Raw genomic sequence first — 21,805 nt, 5'->3', positions numbered from 1 at the left:
AATGTCGCTAAGACAGGATTACAGGGAAATCTGGCCACAGATGTTCACAGCTCTGCGATTCGTCATTGCCCCAAAGCAGAGGCGACCCTGGGGTCCACCTGCTGGTGAGAGAACAGCCGGCGGGGGGAGGTCTGTCCACACGTGGAGGGTTGCGCAGCTGTGACAGGGCACCGTGCTTGGGGAAGGGCTCCAGCACGGTGGGTCTTGAGAACATGCCAAGCGAGGGAATCCAGAAACCGTCTGCGTATCATAGGACTTCATTTATACCAAATGTCCCAACAGCCAAGTCTCCAGACACAGAAAGTAGGCAGCTGACTGCCCGGGGATGAGGAACTGACTGCTAGCACGCACGGGGATTTGGGATGATGCAATCAGGCAGTGGTGATGTTCGCGCAGCATGGTGATGCACAAAGTCCACCGAACCACACACATTAAAAAACTGAGTTTTATGTTACACGAATTATGTCTCAGCAAAAACCAAGTAGGTACAAAGAAGCTCCAAGGGAAATCCTTGGGGCCAAACAGGAAGAGAATTTGGAAAACCAGCTGCTGCTTGACACGTCTCTGGGCATCAGCTGCTGGTGGACATGGAGTGTCTGGGGTTTCCACAGGGAAGGACAAGGCCTCGGGGCCTTGGGGAGGGGGTGTTGGAGCGAGGCCTCCATAGAAGGTGGAGGCCCGGGTAGTGGCCTCAGAAGGTCTACCTGGGAGAGGGAGATGGAGCCCAGGCTCTGCGTGTGGGGGGGAGGGGAAGAGGACGGAACACAGAGCACGCTTGGGTGCACTGTCTGCTCTTTCCATGGCTTCGAGGTACAGGCGCACAGGCTGTGGTCTAGGAGCCCCTGACAGGGGAGGGCCCAGGCTATGGCAACCCCAGGGCACAGCTCATCCAGGCCCTGCAACATATTCTCCGATAAATCCCCCTGGAAAATGAGCTCACAAACCACAATCAAGAGCCACACAAGGAATCACACATGAATTGCTGTGTTCTGGCCTCAAGAGCCTGATAATCCTCCTACCTTCTCTGACCAGGGATGCCTCCCACCCTCAGCACCCCCACGGCTAGAGAGCCACTCCGATGAGGCCAGCTTGCCATGTCCCTGGTTAGGACCCTCCAGCCCTGAGTGGCTCACCTTGCCAGCCTCTGCAGGGCAAGTCATGCTCCCCTGACCTCCCCTTGGCTGCCTACTGAAGAATTAGGGTCTGTCTTCAGCCAGTGCTGGTGGTTGGACCTCAGGTACTTGACTAAGGTGAGACCCTTGGAGTTTGGCAGGTATCCTGGACTGGACCTTCCAGAGCCCTGCGCCCCTGGCCACAGTGATTTCTGCACGGCATGGGAGTCCAGATGGAGCAACCTGACTCTTCTGAGACCTTCCACATTGATCTGGGGGCAGCATGTCTAGGACAGGTGACTGACCAGGTCCCAGGGATCTAAGGACCTGACCGAAGGGCTGCACTGCTACATGCCTCTCCGAGGTGGGGGAGCTTGAGGTCGGGGGCATCTCCAGGTGCAGTGGGAACCAGCAGCCCTGACAGTGGTCCCACACACAGTGCCCTGGGCGCTCTGGCCACGGGAGGGGGTGGGTGGGTGGGTGCGGTGCTCCGTCCCTCTCACAGCGTGGCTCCATCCTGACTTGAGCAGCTGTGGTTTTGCCCTTCAGGACGTCATGAATCCCTGAATCACGGTTTCCGTTTTGGCGTGGCTGCCGAGCAGCCTGGAGTTCAGTGTGGCGCTGACCCCAGCAGGGGCCACAGCAAGCGTGCTTACCCCCACCTCCCGGGGTTTCGATTTCTATCTCTTCTCTCTGTTGTGTTTGCCCTTCATCCCGACACACCAGCAGCGGTACTTTATTGGGCAGCTCTCACATACGGGCACTAGGCTGCCTTAAACCTCTTTTGTGTCCTGGGACACGATCTGAAGGATATAGAATAAGCAAATAAACAATGTTACTGAAAAGATAAGCTTGGAAATCTTATCAAAATGAGCTTTCAGGGGGAAAAGCATGTAAAGATAGACGAATTCGGCTCATAATGGCTGTCATGGCAGCAACAGGTGCAGTGTCTGTGGTCTAGTTGGAAGAACCAGAGCTTGGGGTCAGAACACACGGTTTCAACTGACACCTGTCACCGTCATGTCCCACGTGTCTGAGACACGGTGCTAATTCTCCTGGCCTACCCTTCCTGATCCATAACATGGACACAGTAAGGTCTGCCTCATAGGCTTTCGCAGGTACCTAATAAAGTGAGCGACCTCTGGGACCTAGAGCAGACTGCGGTGCTCCGTTTGTGTGGGTAGTAAACGGTGTCTCCTGGGGGGTCACCTGTCCAGGGGTGCAGACGCTGCCCTTTCAGGGCCTTCTCTGGACACAGCCCTGGGGTTTGAGACATTCATTGGAAAGCAAACCACCTTTATCGAGTGCCTTCCATGAGCAGGGCAGCAGGGATTCCTTCTCAGGGTGAGAAAAGTCTGGAAAAGCCACAAAGCAGTTTGGATGGACTTTCCAGAACCCCTTCCAGGGAAACGTTGCTGCATGACTCAGACGCTTTAGATAACTTGGCTTTGTGTTTCTTCCAGGACTCAGGGAAACACACAATGATCTGAGATCACAAAGATTGACTGGGAGCCAACTACAAGACTGGCATCAGAGGAGCCAGTGGCCTGGGTGCTTTGGAGTCAGTGGTGTGATGCCCTGATGGCACCTGAGAAACTGTCCCAGCTCCAGCAACGACAGCAGCTAAGCCCACGAGGGACGAAGTAGCTGTGCACAGAGGGACCTGGCAAGGCGCCAGGAGCCTCCAGAGGAAGGAGAGATGTGGGCGCCAGAATGAAAAAAAAGCAGGAGAATGAATGAGCAGGAGACGTGTCTGCAGGCAGGGAGCACTCCAGTTGCAGTGTCCAGGCTGTCCCAGGAACACTGACACCTCCCATGCCAGACCCCTGTGTGTCCAGCCCAGGCCTGGCAGCCTAACGGGGACTGCGGACACGCTCTGGCAGCTGTTTGCTTTGAGCACCTTCTCTTTGGGCTCCTCCTGTGTCTAGACAGGCAGAGAAGGCTGGACACAGCCTGGTCCCCTGTCTCCTCTGCTCCAAGCAGGCCGTCATCGTCGGCAGTCACAGGGCCTCTGTCCCACTGTGCAAACCTGTCCTGGACTTCAGGTCCCATCTGCAACCCAGGAGAGTGTGCTCCTGCAACCTAGGAGAGGGCGTGAGCTCCGATGATTCCCACACAGCCTGGCCTACAAGAGGGTTGTAGTCCATGAGCAGCATCTGCCACGAGTTCCGGGTCCTGGGCCAGACATTTGTCGGCCCTGCAAGAAGTGGTCTTCAGTCCTGCACGACCCTGGTGCTTCCTGACTGGAGGCTCAGCCCTGCTTCTCTCTTCACACTTGTCCACTTCTGGACGAGAGGTCCAAGCACATCCCATCTCCAGGCGAGTCCTTGGGTCCTTGAGGCCACACACTGGGGCCCTCAGCTCTGTGCATGGCGCCAGACCCTTCTCTTGTCCGTGTCTACCAGCGTCCACGCTCCAGAGCACCTGGACTCCCTGCGTCAGGGAGGCAGCAGGGGACTTCATGCCTCCTTGTACTGCAAACCCCGAATCAGGACAGTCCTGACTCTGTCTGACATGGGGACTGTGCCCGGAACTCAGAAGCTGGTGGGCACACATACAGGGGGTGACCCCTCGTCACTGGCCGTCCAGCCAGGCCCTCGGTCCCCACTCGCTCCCCGTCAGAGGGGTGACTTGGGGCATAATCCACAGCCTCACAGGAGGAGGATGCTGCATGCGGCCTGAGCCGGGACCCCGCCCCCTGGGGGCAGCGGGTCCTAGGTGCGGTCACTTTGGTTTGGACACTCCCTTTACTCTGTCACTGTCAGAGTTTAAAACTCGCTATTTTTCCTTCACAGGTGATGCCTTGCTCACTTTTGTTACCTTGATGATACGTCCTCAGCAGAAAATGAGAGTGGGCACCTACCACATGCTTCCCCGTAATTCCATGTGTGATTTTAATTTGCTCGTTAAAACAAATACCCCTATGCCTCTCTGCACCCGAGAAAGACGGGGTGCCAGCTGCTGCCCTGGGGCCATGAGAATTCAGCCAGGTTCTCGCTCCTGCGGCCTGGGCTCAAGCCGGCAGGGTCTACTCAGGATGCGCCTTGGCGCCACGGAGACAGGCCTTGTGAGGCTGGACTTCATTCAGTAAACTTCCTGGAATGGGTCGTCTGAGGCATCGCCCTCAACCACAAAAACGACGCCAGCTCTTTGTATAGAAAACAAAAACCACAAATGCAACCTCCACCTACCCCCAAATGGGAGAACAAACCCAGGAGACTGGATGAGAGCATCACCCTCTCCCACTTACAGGTGAGAGTGGGAGCTGGGGACCAGGTCTTCCTTCCAAACCTGCCAGCCCCGGCCGGACCCAACACATTCACAGGGCAGAACGATACCTCGCCATCGCATCCAGAAGCTTCAGAGAGCTTGTGTGCATGACCCTGTCTAGGCCTCTCCGGACCTGTCCTCACCGAGGCGCCAGGTGGGCACCTTCACATACCCGCTGAACGATGCACCTGCTGCTCCCTGGGGCACCGCCTTGAAGCATCAGAGCAGCAGGTCACTCAGGTGTCTTTGGCTACATGGCCTGGTGAGATGTGGGTCCCGGCACAGCTCATGTGGCATCAGCAGGTTCCGAGGTCAGAGGTTCGGACAGAGGCCAGAGAGCCAGCCGGCTGCCCCTGCCCCTGCCTGGGTGCAGGGTTGGGGCAGGAAGGACGGTGGAGGGCGGTGGAGAGCAGGAAGGAGGGTGGGAGGATGGGGAGCAGGAAGGCAGAGCAGCCTGGAGCTCCAGCCGCATGCTCAGTGGACCGGTCCCCGCGGTCGTTCAGACACGGTGGACCTAGAGCCTGTGTATTTGAAGTGTTCTCATTTTGTAATCAGGAAAAACAAATAGTTATGAAAATAAATGCATAAAGCTTCACTCCTGTTATCGTTTAAACAGCTGACCACAAAAATCCACATTTTAAAACAATAAACACTAAGCCGGAGCCCTCATTCAAATAGAAGTTAATTTAAACCAGTGGACAGACACCCCCAAGCCCCGGAGACGTGGCCCGGTGCCTTGGAAGCCCTTGCTGTCGCTGTGGCCGTGGGGCCGTGTCTGGACGGCGGCCAAGCCTGTGGGCATCAGCGCACTTACTTGATCATCTGTGGCACAGTGACCTTGGAGTTCTCCTCAAAGGCGTTCATCATGAGCCCATTGCACCGGATGTTATCCACACACTGGAAGCAGAGGGGGGCCCCGGGTCAGAGCCCTGGCTGCCATCCTGCCACCCCGGGGCTGCAGTAGCCATTCGAGGGAGTGGCTTGCAGCCCACCTGATGAGGGATCCTCATGCTGGCAAGGGCAGGGTGGCTGCAGCTTCCTTCACATGGACTGAAGCCACCTCCTGCCTCAGTGACCTTTTGGGGACTCACCTGACCTCCCTGAGCCTCACGTCCCTAACTCGGAAGCGGGGATAACAGGCCCTACTTGGCTGGGTCACTGGCAAAGAGAGGCGCTGACCTGGCCACCCTGTTGTTGACCTCTGGGGTCTGGGTGAAGGGCAAGGTCAGGTCGTCCGGGGTCACAGGGTGGTTTTCCTAGAGGCTGACCTAGCAGGGCCCCCATGCCCCCGCGCACATTCCCACACACTAGAGCCTCCATTCAGCCCACGGCTACGTGATAAGGCCGCAAACCCCACCCGGGAGGACATGCCTGTGTTTATTCAGCCTCTGAAAGCTCAAACTCCACATTCCACTTCGAATAAGAAGGACCCACCCAAACGAAAGGATACGTCCTATGGTGGGGGGCTCTCCTTTCCCCTAGCCCCCTCACCCCGCCCCCACCCCAAGCCTTTATATCTTTGCCGCAGGAGGGCTGCTTCTGGGCATGAGGGCAGGGGCGCACCTGAGTCTCCTGGTTTTGAGGATGCACATGCTGGGGCAGCGCATCATCACCAGAATGTGGCCAGGGAGACCCAGTCGTCTGCTGGGGACCAGTGTCCCATCAAGCCTAGGCCCCTGGTTCTTTGGGGTGGGGGTGGAGGTCTGTCAGAGGAATGTTCTGGTTCCTTGTGTTCCCAGCCCGGCATCTCCAACCCACAGCCCTGGGGCTATCTCCAGCTCTGGTCCTACCAGCAGCCGCGGATGCAGGGTGCCTGGCTCTGGCCTGGGCTCCCCCGAGGCATCAGAGGGCCCCGGGGAAGGTCGGGTGCGGGGCGGTGGGGGGGGGGGTCCTGGACGCCCATGGGCATCAGCACTGTCTCCTAGTTTCTGCTCTTCCGGCTTTCTCTGGGGCACGCAGAGAGCTCTGAGGACATATGTCAGAATGAGCAGACGCCTGCTACATGGGACCCCGACCTGCCCCCAGCATTTCGAGATGGGCACTAGGCTGGGGGGAGTGGGCACTTGGGGCAGCCCAGGAATGGGGCATCAAAATCTGGGGGGGGGGCACCGTTAGAGAGAGCGGAGCCCCGAGTGGAGGGAAGGCCCAGCTTCATGGTCGGCTGCTCCCAGCACACTCAGCCACGCTGCAGAGGGCAGGCCTCAGAGGAGCTCCTCTGCTGTGGGGACAGCAGGGTTGTGCTTACCCGGGGAAGGCCTGTCCTGAAGCCTGGGGCCACAGACAGGCTGTTCCAGACTCACATCTCTGCCCTGGTCCTGGGTGCCCTCTGCCCTCTGGGTCTGCTCAGGGGTCCCTGGGAAACCTGCCCTTTCTGGTGAGCTGCTCCCAGTGGGGTGCACGACCTCAGAGCTTGTGCAGGTGAAGTTGCAAGTAACCCTCCTCTCTGTGTAGCTGACACTAGGCCTTGTGGGGCCCCTCGTCTCTCTCCAGCTCTGATGTCCAGCACCCTGGAGTTGTGGCGCTCAGACTTTTCTGTGCATGCCAATGGCCTGGGGCAGGTGCTAAAAGACAGATTCCAGGTGCCAGAGATTGGCATCTGGGAAGTCTGCGGGGGCTCAGGGGAGCTCAAGAATCTGGAGTTTAAAAAATCACCATAGGGCATGACCCAGGTGCCAGGGATTCCCTGCCCACGCTCTGCCAACAGGAAGGGACCTGGGCCTCAGCCGTGGCCGTTGCTGGACCCAGAGGACGCTTGCGTCTTTTCCATTAGAGCCTTTTCTGTTAGAGCTGCCCCCGCGTCCCAAATCAGCTCAGGCACGAAGGGACCATGGGCTTCCAGGAGCAGGCGCCCTGCTCACCTGGCTGATGTCACTGGTCCACGCTGCCTTCTCCTGTCTGGACGAGGCCACGAGGATGACCGTGAAAGGCGGGGAGTCTTTGGGCTCCACCCCGATCTTAAAATCCAAGTGGTCTATGTCTTGGCTGGATCCTTTGGCTTCCAGTCGCAAAACACGGAGTTAGCAGAATAAGCGGGGACATTTTAACGATGACCTTCCTGTCCTACCCGCTGGCGAGGGCCCTGCGGCTGCTGGGTACCAGGCCACGTGCTGCCTATAGAACATTCTCTCCCCCTATGGCGAGGGACCCCACTCCAGAGATGGGCAGACTTGGGGCTGATGGCACGTGGGGCCATCCAGCGGCAGAGCCAGGGTTACCCGGCGGGCAGCGGAAGTCCCCACGGAGGACGTCCTGGGGTCAGGGCAGCAGTGGCGAAGCCAGGACTGGAACTGGCCTCACTGCCAGGCCTTCCCGCCACCCCCAGGTGATACTGGGGCCAGAAGGGGAACTTCGGATCTTCAATTTTTATGAGCAGGACTGGACATTTAGCTCAATTTAGAGCTCCCCAGAGCCAAAGTGTGTTCTGGGCATTTTTATTCTTGTTCTCAACCGAAAAACTTGCTTGGACTCTGGGAGGCTGTTTATTTGGACAGACCAAGATCACAATTTATGGATGCTGTTTGGGATGCCCATGTCACCCAGGGTACAGAGAGCGGGGCCGAATGAGGAAGGGCCCTGCTCTGTTGTCACGGGCCATGTGACCTTGGGCGGCTGCCTTTCCTGCCCCCACTGCCGACGTCCTCCATGAGTAGGCGGGATGTCTCTGGGGCCCCCTCGCCTTCCAGCTCTGACACTTGAGGGTTTTAGGGTTCCCTGCTGGGCCCGGGACCACCTGTTCTGTGTGGTGGCTCAGGGACGGGACAGTGCCAACCTCTGTGAGGAGCGGGGTGCCTGGTGAAGCGGGTTGAGTGCGGAGCATGGGGGCCAGCCCTCTACTGCCTATGGCCCTAGAGCACTCCCGGTGGATCACTTCACATGTTTATTCTGCCCTTGGGGGCTCCCTGGGGAGGTGTGTGTGGACAGGGCCCCATGTCCCCCATGGGCCCCCAGATGGAGCCCTAGCCCCGCTCTGAGGCACCCATCTGGGGAGTCCTGTTGGGGTCCTCCCCAGGGGAGGGCTGAAGGGACATAAGGCCCAGCCTCAGCCCAATCAAGCAATAGTGGTGACCCCACCACTAACCTAAGACAACGACCCCATCCCCTGCCCAGTGGCACCCAGGGAGGGGGGTCCCATGCAGCATCCACTCCAGCTCAACATCCTGCCTCCCCACTGAGGCCCCTCAGGCTGCCCCTCAGGCTGGGGCAGCCCCCCTGCTCCCCTCAGCTGGGGTCACCTGTGTCCCCACACCTCCTGCTGAGGACAGAGGGGTGGCTCTGTGCTCTTCCCTGACCCAGGGGAGCCACCACGCAGGGCACCCATGGCCACGTGAATGAGGGGCGCTTGCTGAGGTGCTGTGACCCCAAACCTAATAGCACCAACGCGTCCAGGGCCCTGAGGAGCATGGACGGAGGTGGGACAGGGAGGAGGCTCCCACCTGCCAGCTGGGCCCTCTGGGTCCAGGACAGGAACTGCTCGCTGTGGCTCAGCACCCTCCCATCCCCACAGGCTGGGCCGGGATGAGTGAGGGCGCACAGGGATCTGTGGCGTGCAGGGGTGCGTGTGGCCGGCACACTTACCGTCTTCCTCTGTGCTCTCCGGCTCCTCCAGCAAGGTGCAGTCGATGAGGGAGATGACCCCGTTCTGAAAGACAGCAGGGGCCGCCTCGGGTCACTGGGGGCTGTGTGGGGAAGAGCCCGGCGCATCTGGGTGGGATGCAGGCTTGCAAGTGCGAGAGCGCGTGTGCATGTGTGTGCGTGTTCCATGAGGGTGTTCTGGTCATCCTCACGTAAGAGGCCCCGTGGAGGGGATCAGGTGGGACTGTCTCACACGGGCATTTCCCGAATGAGGGTTGGGGGCCCCTAAGCCTGCAAAGTCTGAGCCCCGAGTCTGGGGTGAACCTTTCTGTTACCAGTAGGGACACAGGCCAGTTGACTGGTCACATCGTAGGTCCTGTTCTGATTTTATAGGTAAGGAGATGAGACCTGCATGAGGGATCTTGCCCGAGGTCCCCAAGCCACTTGGGGTTGGGGTCGGGGAGAGCCTTGAGGTCACCTTGCTGAGGTCACCTCCTGGCTGCTGGTTATTCGGGACACTGGGAATGTGCCTCCCATCTGTGAGTATGAGAGGCCCTGATGCTGTGGTCAGGGACCGTAGCCACAACCCTGGTGGGTGGAAGATGTGGAAACCCTCTTTCCAAAGGTGGGTGGGGTCCATGATCCGCCCTCTTGAGCATGTGCTGCAGCTCCTGCGGGCTCTCTGGGGGTCCCTCAGACCATGTGTTCGGGGAAGCCGACCATCACGTGGGGAAGCCACCCCGGGAAGGCTGATGCAGCCCCTGGGCCTGGAGGCAACCCCGTGAGGCCCTGACCAGACTGCCTCGCTCAGAACGTGTGAGGCTGTGAGTGCCGCGAGCCAGTCTGTCTGTGGGTAACTCGTCACACGGCACTGCTCTGCAGCATGGTAACTGAGGACAACAGAGACCCAGCTGCAGTGTTTGCTGGGCAGGCTGCCCCCCCGGGGGGGGGGTGTCAGGAGGCCTGGAGAGGGCAGCCGGGCACCTCGAATCCTGGGTTCTGCTTCTTGCCTTGCTCCTCAGTGGCCTTGGGTGAGCCCCGGGCTTGACAATCTGCAAAGCCCTGCACAGCTCTGAGTCTCTTCCTTCCAGAAGATCTTACGGTAGTTTTAAATCTCTTGGATGTGCAGTGTGACCCTTTCAGGGGGACTCAGGGTGCTGGGAAGCAGTCTGACTTGCAGCCTGTGGTTTCGGGGCACAGACCACGGCACCAGACGGCTGGCCTGGGTTCCAATCCCCGCTTCGCCAAGGCTGGCCTCTAGACGTCTGCAAGATGGGGCGGTACCGGCACCTGCTTCAGCGGGCCGTCGAGGAGGCAGGAGGTGGGCACACATGCACAGGGACAGTGCCTGGCCTGCAGCAATCATTGTGCAAGCACGAAAGAATCAAGAGCGATGCCGACCTGCACCTGCTGAGCTCGTTCTGCGTCCCGGGCACAGGGCACGCGCTTTGTACTTGCTCCCTGAATCCTCACAGCAACCCCTTGGAGCAGGTGTTTTCACTCCTGTGGTGCAGGTGGGTAAACCGAGGCTGGGCGGGCGCCTGCTAGTTCTTTACACTAAGGGACTGTAGAAGCTCAAACAACCCCACCCCAGATGAAATAAGATAAAACAAACATAAAAACAGGTGCTTTCAGACTCAGTCTGCAGCTCTACCTGCCCCACTGACCGAGGGACGTCCCTCCCGCCCAGACAGACAGCCTCACAGCAGAAACCTGGAGCTGGCAAGTGAGGAAGCTCTCCCTGATGCGTCGTAACTCGGTCGATACTGGAGTATTCACTGTAAGGAAGTTTCCGCTGGGGCAGCCCACCGGCTAATTCGTCACAGGTTCACACGAGCGGTATGTTCCCTGAAGCCAGCACGTGGTTTCTTAGCAGCTCGCGGGAGGTTTGGGGCCGGGCATCCAGGGCCCGGAAGATGCTCTGGCCTCTTCTGGCCCCTTCTTGGCAGCAGCGTGTCCAGACGCCAGGTCTGCCGGCAAGCCTCCAGGGGAGGCTGAGCTCACAGGCGCATGGGCTTCACCTCGACGGAGCGGGTACCTGCTGCCAGCTGCCGTGTCCACAGAGCCCCTGGTGAGGATGGTACCCCCTGTACTGCAGACGAGGTCCGGAGGTCAGAGCCTGAGCTCGGAGCAGAGCTGGGGAGTAGTAGAGTCTGCCCAGGGTGCAGCCTTACCGCTCGTGGTGCTAGAGCATGAGGACGGGACGGCGGTCCTCCAGGGGAGGAAGAAGTGGACCGCATGAGCCAAGGCCCTGCGGTCTGCGAAGGAGCAGGTGCCGATTCCCCCTCACTTTTTTCCTTTTTGACCATTTACTTGTCAGGGGGGAAGTTGGAGTGCAGCTCCCTCTCCTCCCCAATGATGGAGTTGAGTTTTCTGCATTTGGGGAAATCACAGAGCTCAACACATCCAGATAGGCCTGGGCAAACCACCTTTGTGATCACGGTCAGCGTTTCCCTTCTCTTTTAGGAGGGACAAGCTGGCCGAGCGTATGGGGTCTCCTGTAGGGCTCCGAGGTCTTGAGGTTGCCCTGTGTGCCAGCACCTCCCTGGCCTGCAAGTGGGGCCTGGCCGTGCCCATGCTCTTCTGCTGGTGCTGCGGTGCCTGAGGAGGCCCTGGGAGGGAGGGGCATCTGAGCGTCTCCAGGGACAGGCTCTGGTGCTGCTCTGGCTGCAGCCAGCCCCTCGCACACAGGAGCACCTCTCAGGCTCCTTGCTAGGGCGCCAGCTGTTGGGGCTCCTGACGCTCACCCCCCATTCCCCTGATCCCTCCAGCAGAAAACCCGGCCTTGGCCCCTCATCCAACTCACCAGCAGCACCCCTGCACAGGCGTGCACTCACGTGTCTCTGACTCCCTTGCCCCTGGTCTGGGCCCCAAGTCAGGATGGTACCTGCTGGGAGCCCCCTGTGAGCTCAACCCTGCAGCCTCCCTGCAGCCCCCGCGGCCTCCCCGCCCCCGCCCCCGCAAACCTCCCACAGCCCTGCACCCTACCTTGGTCAGGTGGAGTTTCCCACCAGAGCCTCTGGTGCAGATAATCAGGTGCTTGGAGAACAGGAAGCACTGCCGCTCACCCTCTTTCTTTAGGGACAGAGACCCCAGGCGTCCCCTGGTGATCTTGCCCTTCTCAGACATGGGCACCTGGATGAGCGAGCCTGTGGGTGGGGGACAGACCCTGAGCCCCTCTCCGGGAGCGATGCTCACCCCTGGCCAGCTCTGTGGCTGACGGGGTCCCCACGAGGGGATTGGGTTGTGCCGGTTCCTGGCAGCAGGTATGCACCCTGAATGACGCTCCCTCCACCCCAGGTCGGCAGGTGGTGGAGGCAGGAGGAGCAGGGCTCCCTCAGGGCTCCCCAGTCCGCCCCCCCCCACCCCCGCCAGGGCCCTGGCAAGCAGAGGAGCCCTCCAGGTCTGGGCTTGTGTGGTGGGAATGCAGACGGGTCGGCACCATGCACTGCCCTGGGGCCCGGGCTGCTGCAGCCGAGAGGTGTGGCACCCTGGCTGCAGAGCCCAGACACAGCCCCATCCCGGACGCCGTGTGCTGGGGACAGGCAGTGTCTCAGGAAGAACAGGTGCCGTGGATGAAGCCACCTGCTGCCCCCGCTTTGGCGCCCACCCCCGACACGCACACACCACACACCTCCTTTCCCACCGACTCAGGCACCTGTGCCCTCTTGCGCCGGCCCCCCCTCGGCCGTCCCAGCTCCCACTCATTACCCTGGCTCCTGCATGCCGCTCCTTGGCGGGAAAGAAAGCCCTTCCTTCCCACCCGGTGAACTCATACTTGTCCTTCCCTCCCAGGAAGCCCTCCCTGACTCCCTGCCCCACTCTGGGCCGCCGCTCTGCCTCTTGCCCACATTTATCGCTGCCTGGAACCCTGCCCCACGACCATCCGCTCACGAACCCCTGCCCCGCGTCTGTCCGCTCATGACCCCCTGTACCCCATGTCCATCTGCTCACTCCCCTGCCCCCTGCACAGCAGCCTCTGCAGTGTGGGGTGGGTCTACCCTCTGGGTGTCCCTGGTGCCCAGCATGGGCGCGGCCTGAACGAGGCGGGCACCAGTGTTGCCAGTGGGACTACCAAGTGAAAAAGGGCTTTCTGGACCCCTGGCTGGTTCCAGGTCGAGCAGGGCCCACGGGAGGGGAGGACACACTTTGCTTGGGCAACGGAGCAGATTCCTGTTCTGTGGGGATGCTGCGTGTGCCAGAAGGGGTAGTTCTTTGGGTAATTCCATCCTGGGCCCCATGCGGCTCCGGTAAGCAGGGCGAGCCTGGGGAAAGGCATGGGTGCCACACGGGGGCTCAGAGCAAAACTCCAGGTGAGGCCACGTGCAGAGCCAGCTTCCCAGGCTGGAGGACGTGCTGCAAGCTTTCCTTCTGGTCAGAGTCCCAGGGCTGGACAGGAGGACCTCTGGGGCGTGCATGCAAAGCTGTTTCCCGCAGGTTGTGGGCTCTGGATGGGGCCACTGTCAGGTGCACAGAAGATCCAGCATCCCGTGGGGACAGCCAGCTCCTCCTCGACCCTTGTGGGGCTGTGCCTCCCAGATGGGGCTTGGAGGCATGTGGGGGCTGGGAGCCACTCTGAATGCGGCTGTCCCCAAGAGGCCAAGGATGATGAGCAGAGGACAGAAGGACCAGAGTCACACTGCCACCCCCACCCTGGGGCTAGAGATGCTTGTGATTTGGGGCTTGGTCCTCGGCTCCCTACCCTCGCCCCAGAAAGCACACGTCAGCATTTCTTAGGATGTACGACAGACACGCTGGGCCACTGGGGAAGAAGGAAGACGTGGAGACCAACGTGCCTGCACCTGTGTGTGTGGACGCGACACCCACAGCCCTCCAGCAGCCCTGGGTCACTCTGCAGACGCACCACCCGGCGATGTCCCAGGGCTGCCTGCCCCTGCTGCGGAGCCTCCTGGGACCAGGCAGGCAGGGCATACCTTGTCTCACAAAAGTCTGGCTGGTGTCCAGCAGGATCTCGCAGCCTTCAATGATCATGCGCTCGATGGCGAGGTTTTTCCGGATGTTCTCTGTCTCACTCACTTCGTCATGCATTATCCTGCAAGGACGGGAAATAAGTCAGGGGCAGGAGGAGGGAATGTCAGGCCTCTGGCCAGACCCAGAAGGAAAGCTAGGCTCCTAGGATTCTTGGAGCCTGCAGTCAAGCATTTATGGAGTACCCACTGTGTGCTGGACACTTTGTAGACTTGATCTCATTTTCCTCTTCGGGAAATCCAAGGAGGCAGGTGTTCTTATTTCAGGGAGAAGGAAATGGAGATTAACAGGAAACAGGTCTGTCTAAAAAGTCTGAGTCATGTGCAATAGAATGGCAATGGGAGGAACAAGGGAGCTCAGCAAACGTCCTTTGTTCATTACTCTGTCCCTTACTGCACTACTGGCCTTATATCCATCCATACAACAAAACAAATTCATCCCTGCCTCAGGGCCTTTGCACATGCTGTTTCTTCTCTGTGAATGCTCTTTATTATGGTTTTTTCCTTAACGCTGTTTGGGTTCTGGAATGACTGAGTTTTGGAGTGCTGGCCATCCAGCTGGCTCAGGGCAAGGCTGACTTGGGTTTATGTCCACAGGCGACAGCATGGGTGAGAGGGAAGCAGGACACCAAGCCACTAACCAGACTACAGAGCACTGTCCTGTTCTGACTGCCGCCACACCCCTCATCGCCAGCAGGTGGCGCTATCTACCCGCTCTCAAATAACCGCGTGGTGGGGAAAGAGGCTCCTAGGTTTCTGCGGATGGGGAGGTGATGAGTACTGTGGGAGGGAGTCTGGAAGAAGCGCCCGCTGCTCCATGGCCAAGGGTGCCAGGAGGGCTGGCGGTCCTCGCGGGGACGTCACCTGGTTCAAACTCCGACGATGTGCGCTGGTGCAATCAGCACAAGGCTGAGTGCTATGGGACACCTCCAGTTCCCCCCACCTATGGGGTTTTGGGGTGAGGACGGGAGATAACGGATTTCACGTACGGGCCTGATGTCTGGCACACGGCGGGTGACAGGGTGAAGGGCAGTGATCAGGGTGTTGTGACTGTATTTTTATCTGTTGTTTCTTCTATTGGACAGGGACTTGGGGGTGGGGCCCGGGCGCCCCCAGGGACGCTGTCCTGGGATCCCAAGGCGCAGCCCATCTCCGGGGGGGACATGAGACCCCAAGCCGCCTGCTGGCCTGTGCTAGCTCCTTGGGGAGGGAGCATTTTTGGAAGCAGCATTTTCAAAGCACCCCCTTTGAAAACAAGGGGGTGACTCCAAGGCAGTGAACCCAGTTTGCCACGAGATATGGGCCAGCAGCCCCGGGCTGGGGTCGCTGTCAGCTGGTGCACCCAATTTTCAGGGTCCCGCAGGTTGGGGTCGGGGTCAGAAGGGGAGTGGGGCAGGCCCAGAGGTGGGGTTTGCGAGCACAGTGAGGGCAGGGGTGGGGGGGGGCGTCTCCTTTGGCCCTGGGCAGGGAGCTAGGAGGGGCCAGTATCAAGGACTCAGGAGAGCTGTCTCCTGCGTGGCTGGGGCCCTGGGGAATGGGACTCGGGGTCTCAGGCCTGACACCTGGTCCCAGGTGTGCCCCCTGCAGCCCTGTGTACCCCAGGACAGGGTGCTCCATGGGGGCCCTGAGGCCTCTCATGGGGGATGAGTGTGCAGACTGTGGCTTTGGGATTCAAAGGGACATGGGGTGCCCACAGAGGTTGTGTGATCTGAAATCACGCCCCCCTCACACCCCCTCCCTGTCTGGGTGCAGCTGGCCCTCCCCCTGCCCTGACCTGCTGCCCCTTAACGGCCTGGGGTGGCCTCTTCGGGTGTGAGTGGCCCCAGGGCCCGGGCAGGGCTGTGGGTGGTGGGGCTCCCTGGCCTGCGGGCTGACCCTCCTTCCCGATTCCGCAGCCTGTCTCTGGGCACAGGGCACCCCCTCACATCTGACCCCCACACTGTGGAGCCCCCGAGGGCCTCGCTCCCCTGACCTCCAGACACTGCTCCTGTCCCGCCATCTCTGCCACAGCGTCTGTCTCCCCAGCACACAACAGGAAGGACTCCCCTCCAAACCGCCCCTCTGGCAGCTTCCTGCCCCTCCTGGCGGCTCAGCGAGGGCCCTCCATCTAGCCCGCTGGGGACTCCTGCTAATTCCCCCTTCAACACGCCGCTGGAGTCTGAGCCTCCCCCTCACCCCCACGGCCACCGTCCTCCACCGGCCACCATCATCTCCTGCCAGGGGTGTCGCCAAGGCACCCAGGTGTCTGGCCTGAGACCTGACCCCTGTCCCTGGGCCCCGCACCCCGGGCCCTCGGCAGCCCCGCTGGCAGGGGGAGGGCTCCCTGGGCTTCGGAGACTGGAGGCCACAGCCTGTGTCCCCAGCGATGGCACGGCCACCGATCAGAGTCTTGCACACGTGTGTGAGGCCACGGGGCTGACAGGTTCACACCCGAAGACAGACAAAATGGGCCTGTGAGTGTCGTCCTCTGCACCCGTGCCCGGGACATGCCACCCGTGCCACCCTGCCCGGAGCCACCCTGCCCGGAGCCACACAGGTCTGCCCCGGGGGCTCCGTCTGCTTCCTGCTGCTGGCAGCTGAGCCCCTGCCTCCGAACCCTCACGCAAGCGCCTGCTTCTAAGCTGGGGCTGAAGCTCCCACTGCGCTTCCTCACTGGGCCCCGGGGCGGGGGAGGCTCCTCGCTTGGCCTGGGGGGGTCCCTTCTCAGCCCCGGGGCGGGGGTGGGGATCCCTCCTCGCTCGGCCCCCCAGGGGTGGCGCCCGGAAGCCAGGCTCACCTGGACAGCTCCTCCAGTTTGGACTTGGCATAGTCCAGGCTGTTGCGCTCCACGTGCTCGTGAGGGGTGTGCGCCAGGAGCTCATGCAGCGTCAGGATGTACCTGGGGATCTGTGGGAGGCGGGGGGGGGCAGGGACAGAGGGATAGAGGGAGGGGGGCAGGAAGAGAATGGCTCTCAGCGGGGCGGACCCCCCAGGGCAGGACCGAGGAAGGAGCAGGCTACCCTCTGACCTCGTGCCCTCCACACCGCACCCCCCGCCCCCGCAGCAGCCCGGGGGCGCTGGTGCCACCTGAAACATGGGGTAGGTGAGGAAGGTCTCCAGGGTCCGCTCCTCGCAGTCGGGCTTGGCCTCATAGTGCTTCAGCAGCTTGTCGAAGTCCCGGTTCTGCTTGCAGTGCGCCAGGATCTGCAGGCTGTACTGGTGGTTGCGGACGAACTCCTGGTAGATGTTGAGCATCGGCAGCAGGATGTCGAACAGGTCAGCTGTGAGGACGGCGCGTTAAGGGGGGCCAGTGCCCCCAGCCCCACTCAGGAGGCCAGGGCCAGCCCCAATCCCCACCCAGGGAGCCCCGTGGTGGCAGGATGTCTCTGGCACCCCAGCCCTGTCCAGGGCCAGATGGAGGGGCCCCAGCAGAATCACATTTGTAGAGATGGGGTCCATCTACTCTCGCCCCTGTGTCTCCGAGGGCCCCCGAGAGCAGGTGCAGAGGGTGCTCTGGTGGCCCCCACCGCTCCGGGACGAGGGCACTTCCTGTGGGCTCCCACCTGGGTTCTCTCTGCCAAGACTCGCTCTCAGCAGGCAACAGGCAGAAGGAGGCTGCCTGGCACAAGTCGCACCCCACTCCGTGCCCCGCCCAGGTGGGGGTGGAAAGGCCTGCCCCCAGCCTCCATCTGCGACACCTGTGAAGGGCCGGCCCAACCAACACTCGACGGGTGAGATGGACCCACGGACACCGTGATTTACAAACCCTGTTACGTTAGAAAAACACGTGCTTTGGTGACAGACTGGGAGGGGGGGTCCTGGGGAGGGCTTCCCATTGTGCGGCGAACAGTGCTCGCCTGTGCTACGGCTGGAAGGGCAGCCCCATCCTGCCAGGGGTGCTCGTATCCTGACCTTGGGGGATGTGTGTGGGGGTCTCTGACTTGAGAAAAATAGAAGGAAGTGCCAACCCGCTCAGAGGCCTCCAAGGCCTGAGGGCAGAGCAGCCCTTTGTCCAGGAACTCTACTTCTGGAAACCCATCCCAAGGAAATGCTCCGTAAAAAGAAAACATCACGCACAGAAATCATTTCTAGTAACAAAAAAGCAGAAATAATTCTGATGAGCCAGTGGCGGGCAGTAGAGCATTACGCAGCCGTCAACAAGCACACTTCCAGGATAAGAAAAACATTTGTGCTATAAAGTTAAAAAAAAAATTAAAATAAATAAAAAACCAACAACCCACAGTAAGATTCAAAATCTAAATTTGGTATGTTTGCAATTATGTAAAACGGGGAGGGGGGGGACCCAAGATCTATGCAGAGAAAAAAACTGGAAGAAAACACACAGAGATGTTTATCGCAGTTATCTCTGGAGGGAGGACTATGAATGATATTTTTAAACCTTTTCTCATTTTCTGGATTCTCAGATTTTCTCAAATGGGTACGTCGATATTATTTTTAAAAGGGAAAAATAGATAGGTAACTAAGAATACGTGGCTTCCTCCGAGAAATACTGTTTCTGTGAACCAGTGCTTCCTGTGCTCCCCGGGAGGGATTCCGGGCGCTGGCGTGGGCCTTCCCCCACGCTCTGCAGGGCGGCCCACGACCCCGCCACGGCTGGCTACTCACCCAGGACCAGGGTGGGCCAGCTGGAGATGCGGGCCTTCAGGCCTTGGTAGAAGATCTGGTGCAGGAACATGATGGTCTCGCTGCGGGGAGAGCACAGGGTGAGTGGCGCCCCGGTGGGGGCGGTTTCAGCCCCTCCAGGGCACCCCGAGTAGCGGCGCCAGGCAGTACGCCAAGCAGCGAGTCCTGTCCTCCACGGAGCCCGGTGAAGGCCCACCAGCACTGTATCGGGCTGTATCGCTCGGGGCCCAGGTCCGGACGAGCACGCAGGACCCCCGTTAAGAAGCGGTGGAGGATTTCCAGATCGCCCCAAGCAGGGTTCCCCAGGTGGGGCCTGCCGGCCTCCCTGCGCCCCCTGAGGTCTCGCCATCTGGGACCCCAGACGAGCCCAGGGCTCCAGAGGATACCAAGGAAAGGCCAGGGTGCTGTGTGTGCAGGGCTGCGGCTGCAGACCTGGTCTCTGCCTACGCCCCTCCCCCGGCTGTGTGGCCTTGGGCAAAATGCCTAACATCTCTGAACCTCGGGTCTTTCTGCACAAAACAGGCAGGTGAAATGAGGTAACTCCTGGAAACGTCGGGACTGCCAGTGCCTGGTGCGTGGCGGGCACTCAGTCAACGCGGGCTCACCGCCACCCTTTCCGGGAAAAGTTAGGGAAGCAAAAGACCCCATGTGCCCTCCATGCCGGCGTTGTCACCACCTGGAGTGCAGGGGAATGTGCTGTCCCCTGGCAGCCACGCTGGCCTTGGCTTCCCGCCGCACCCCCTTCCCGCCCACCGCTCCCCAGGCAGCTGGCCCGGAACAGCCCCAGTCTGCTGTCACAGCTTGTCCTGAGGACACAGGACTGCTTGTCTCTGCAGGGGACAGGCTCCTGCCTCCTCTTGCAGCCCCTCCCTGCCTCCCTGAGGCCACGCGTCACCCTGATCCTACCACCCTGGGGGCTGGAGGTCTCCCCGGGGTGCCTGGGGCTGGCCCTGACCCAGGTAGGGGAGTCCAGAGGACGTCCAGGTCGTGTGCCTGATTCTCGGACAGGAAAAGTGAGGCCCCGAGAGGAAGGGTCGGCGCAGCCTGAGCCCCTGACCTGGCTTCCCCCTCCCTGGAAGGTTCTCTGTTCCTGGGGGGCGGTGCGCCCCCCCCCAGCTGTCCTCTTTTCCAGCATCATGTGCCTAAGGGCATCCCCCCACCCCCACCAGAGTCTTACTCCCTCTGCGCCATAGGCGGCGGGGATGGGAGGTGCCGGGGCGCAGGCCTGTGGGGAGCAGAGCAGGGGGTACCCCGAGATCCTGGGGGGTGGGGGAGATGGACAGACAACACCTGCAGGCTGGGGGGCAAAGCCTGAACTCAGTTACACTGGCAGATGTGCAGGACGGAAGGAGAACCGGTGCCAGGGGGAATGTTCACATCATCCACAGACATGAAATCTTCAGAGTGAGGTCCCCGCACTGTGGAGATTCACTGTCCCCTCCTCGATGTCCCACCAGAATAGTCCCCCCACCGTGGTCACTGATCCCTGACCAGGGTCCCCCCCCCAGGTGTGGACACACACTGACTCCCGACCAGGGTCCCCCCCCCCCAGGTGTGGACACACACTGACTCCCGACCAGGGTCCCCCCCCCAGGTGTGGACACACACTGACTCCCGACTAGGGTCCCCCCCAAGGTGTGGACACACACTGACTCCCGACCAGGGTCCCCCCCACCCCAGGTGTGTACACACACTGACTCCCGACCAGAATCCCCCCCAATGGCTGAAGTCATTTTGAGTTAGGCAGCTGTCCCCTATAGAGTGACTCAGGGCTGGGCTGTGTCTCTGTGGCCTCAGAGTGACTCGGACAGGGCTGGGCTGTGTCTCTGTGGCCTCTGAACTAGTCTGCTGTGTGGACAAACACGTATTAATTCCAAGAACTTTCGTTGGCCCCATGTTCAAAAAGTTAGAGACTGACTCAAGGGTGAGTGAGAATGCACAAGTGGCAGAATGTTTGGTCTGAGATGGGGAGACTGAGGATCAGGGTACTTTCTGGGGTTCCTGAGGGAGCCGGAAGGCTCCGGACTACCCCGAGCACTGCCCAGCACCACTCAGGGGAGCCATTTCCACGCACTGCCAGCCGCCCACTGCTCAGGATGCATCGGGGAGAAATGCACCTTCTTAAATTCCAACACTGCACGGGCCACTGTAGTAGCATGTTAGGGACATCATAAGCTAGGACTATAAAAATACAGTTGATGAAGCCTTCATTTTTAAGGCATTTTAAGGAATTTCACCTATAATGTAGAAGCTACCATTGTTATCCATCTCACAAGAGAATAAAATGATCTCATTTTGATTTGATATGCTTTGAAAAAAATCATTGTTATGTTCCTTAAATGTTTTTCCTATGCACTGGCCACCTGAATTCCTTCTCTGGGAATTCCCTAGCTACGTCCAATTATTATTCTGTCTCTTCTTAATTTTAAATAACCCCACATATGTAGCACATAACCTAACATAAACACTGTAGACACTTTTGCTCAGTGGTCTGCCTGCATTAGCACCATTAGGTGTGTTTGATGTTTAAATTCATCGTTTTTTGGGAAGTTTGTCCATCTTGTCCCCCCCTTGCCTTGTGAGGCATAATATTTCTTTCTGTCTTCGGTTTCTGAGTGTGCATGGGTTGTGCACACACTCACCTGTTTAATTTTCCTGCTTCACGCTTACATAAAATACTCAACTGCAGTTCACGCTGGTGTGAGATGCACGCAAGGGGTATAAGCGCAATCCTCCGCAGTTAGGGTAGCTGATTGCCCGATTCCATCTAACGATGCGCCGCCAGCTGTTTCCACTGCTCTTCTACGCTGCTGCTTATCGTTAACTTCTTACACGCTCTTAGGTCTGTTTCTAGACTTTCTAGCTCTTAGGTCTGTTTCTAGACTTTCTATTGTATTTTCTGCTACTACACTCAGGCTGTTTTTGTTACTTTACAATATTTATCGATTTCCATAACATATTTCAGTTAAAGTAGGGAATGTTTCTTTCAATGCTCTTGTTTTGAAACACAGTTACCTATTTACGTGTATTTATTCCTTCACTCGAACTTCAAGATCATTTTGCTACACTGCACTTTGGATGGAATTCTATGACATTCATAGAATATTCTGGGAGAACACGGCAACTTTATGGGACACAGAATCTTTTCATCCAAAGGACTGGCTCACTCCCTGTTTTTGTACAGTCTGCAAGCTCAGAAAGATTTTTACATTTTTAATGGTTTGAAAAAAACCCAAAAGA

The 21,805-nt window shown here is 59.4% G+C and overlaps 1 protein-coding gene across 2 annotated transcripts in view; it reads right to left on the bottom strand.

Annotated features, from left to right (window-relative positions):
* The window catches only part of RASGRF1 (Ras protein specific guanine nucleotide releasing factor 1), a 93,319-nt gene that overhangs the window by 32,180 nt on the left and 39,334 nt on the right, over window positions 1-21,805 (bottom strand). For both annotated transcript variants that reach the window (XM_072802199.1, XM_072802207.1), the window contains exons 6-13: window positions 18,548-18,627; window positions 17,009-17,202; window positions 16,719-16,828; window positions 13,889-14,007; window positions 11,943-12,103; window positions 8,958-9,021; window positions 7,241-7,377; window positions 5,197-5,279 (exon numbers count right to left, since the gene is read on the bottom strand). In XM_072802199.1, coding sequence (XP_072658300.1) covers window positions 5,197-5,279; window positions 7,241-7,377; window positions 8,958-9,021; window positions 11,943-12,103; window positions 13,889-14,007; window positions 16,719-16,828; window positions 17,009-17,202; window positions 18,548-18,627 — 948 coding nt within the window. The remainder of the gene's footprint in view (window positions 1-5,196; window positions 5,280-7,240; window positions 7,378-8,957; window positions 9,022-11,942; window positions 12,104-13,888; window positions 14,008-16,718; window positions 16,829-17,008; window positions 17,203-18,547; window positions 18,628-21,805) is intronic.

Source organism: Canis lupus, chromosome 2 (assembly GCF_048164855.1).
Source record: "Canis lupus baileyi chromosome 2, mCanLup2.hap1, whole genome shotgun sequence".
NCBI classification, from domain to species: Eukaryota; Metazoa; Chordata; class Mammalia; order Carnivora; family Canidae; genus Canis; species Canis lupus.
This window is presented reverse-complemented; position numbering and strand designations above follow the sequence as displayed.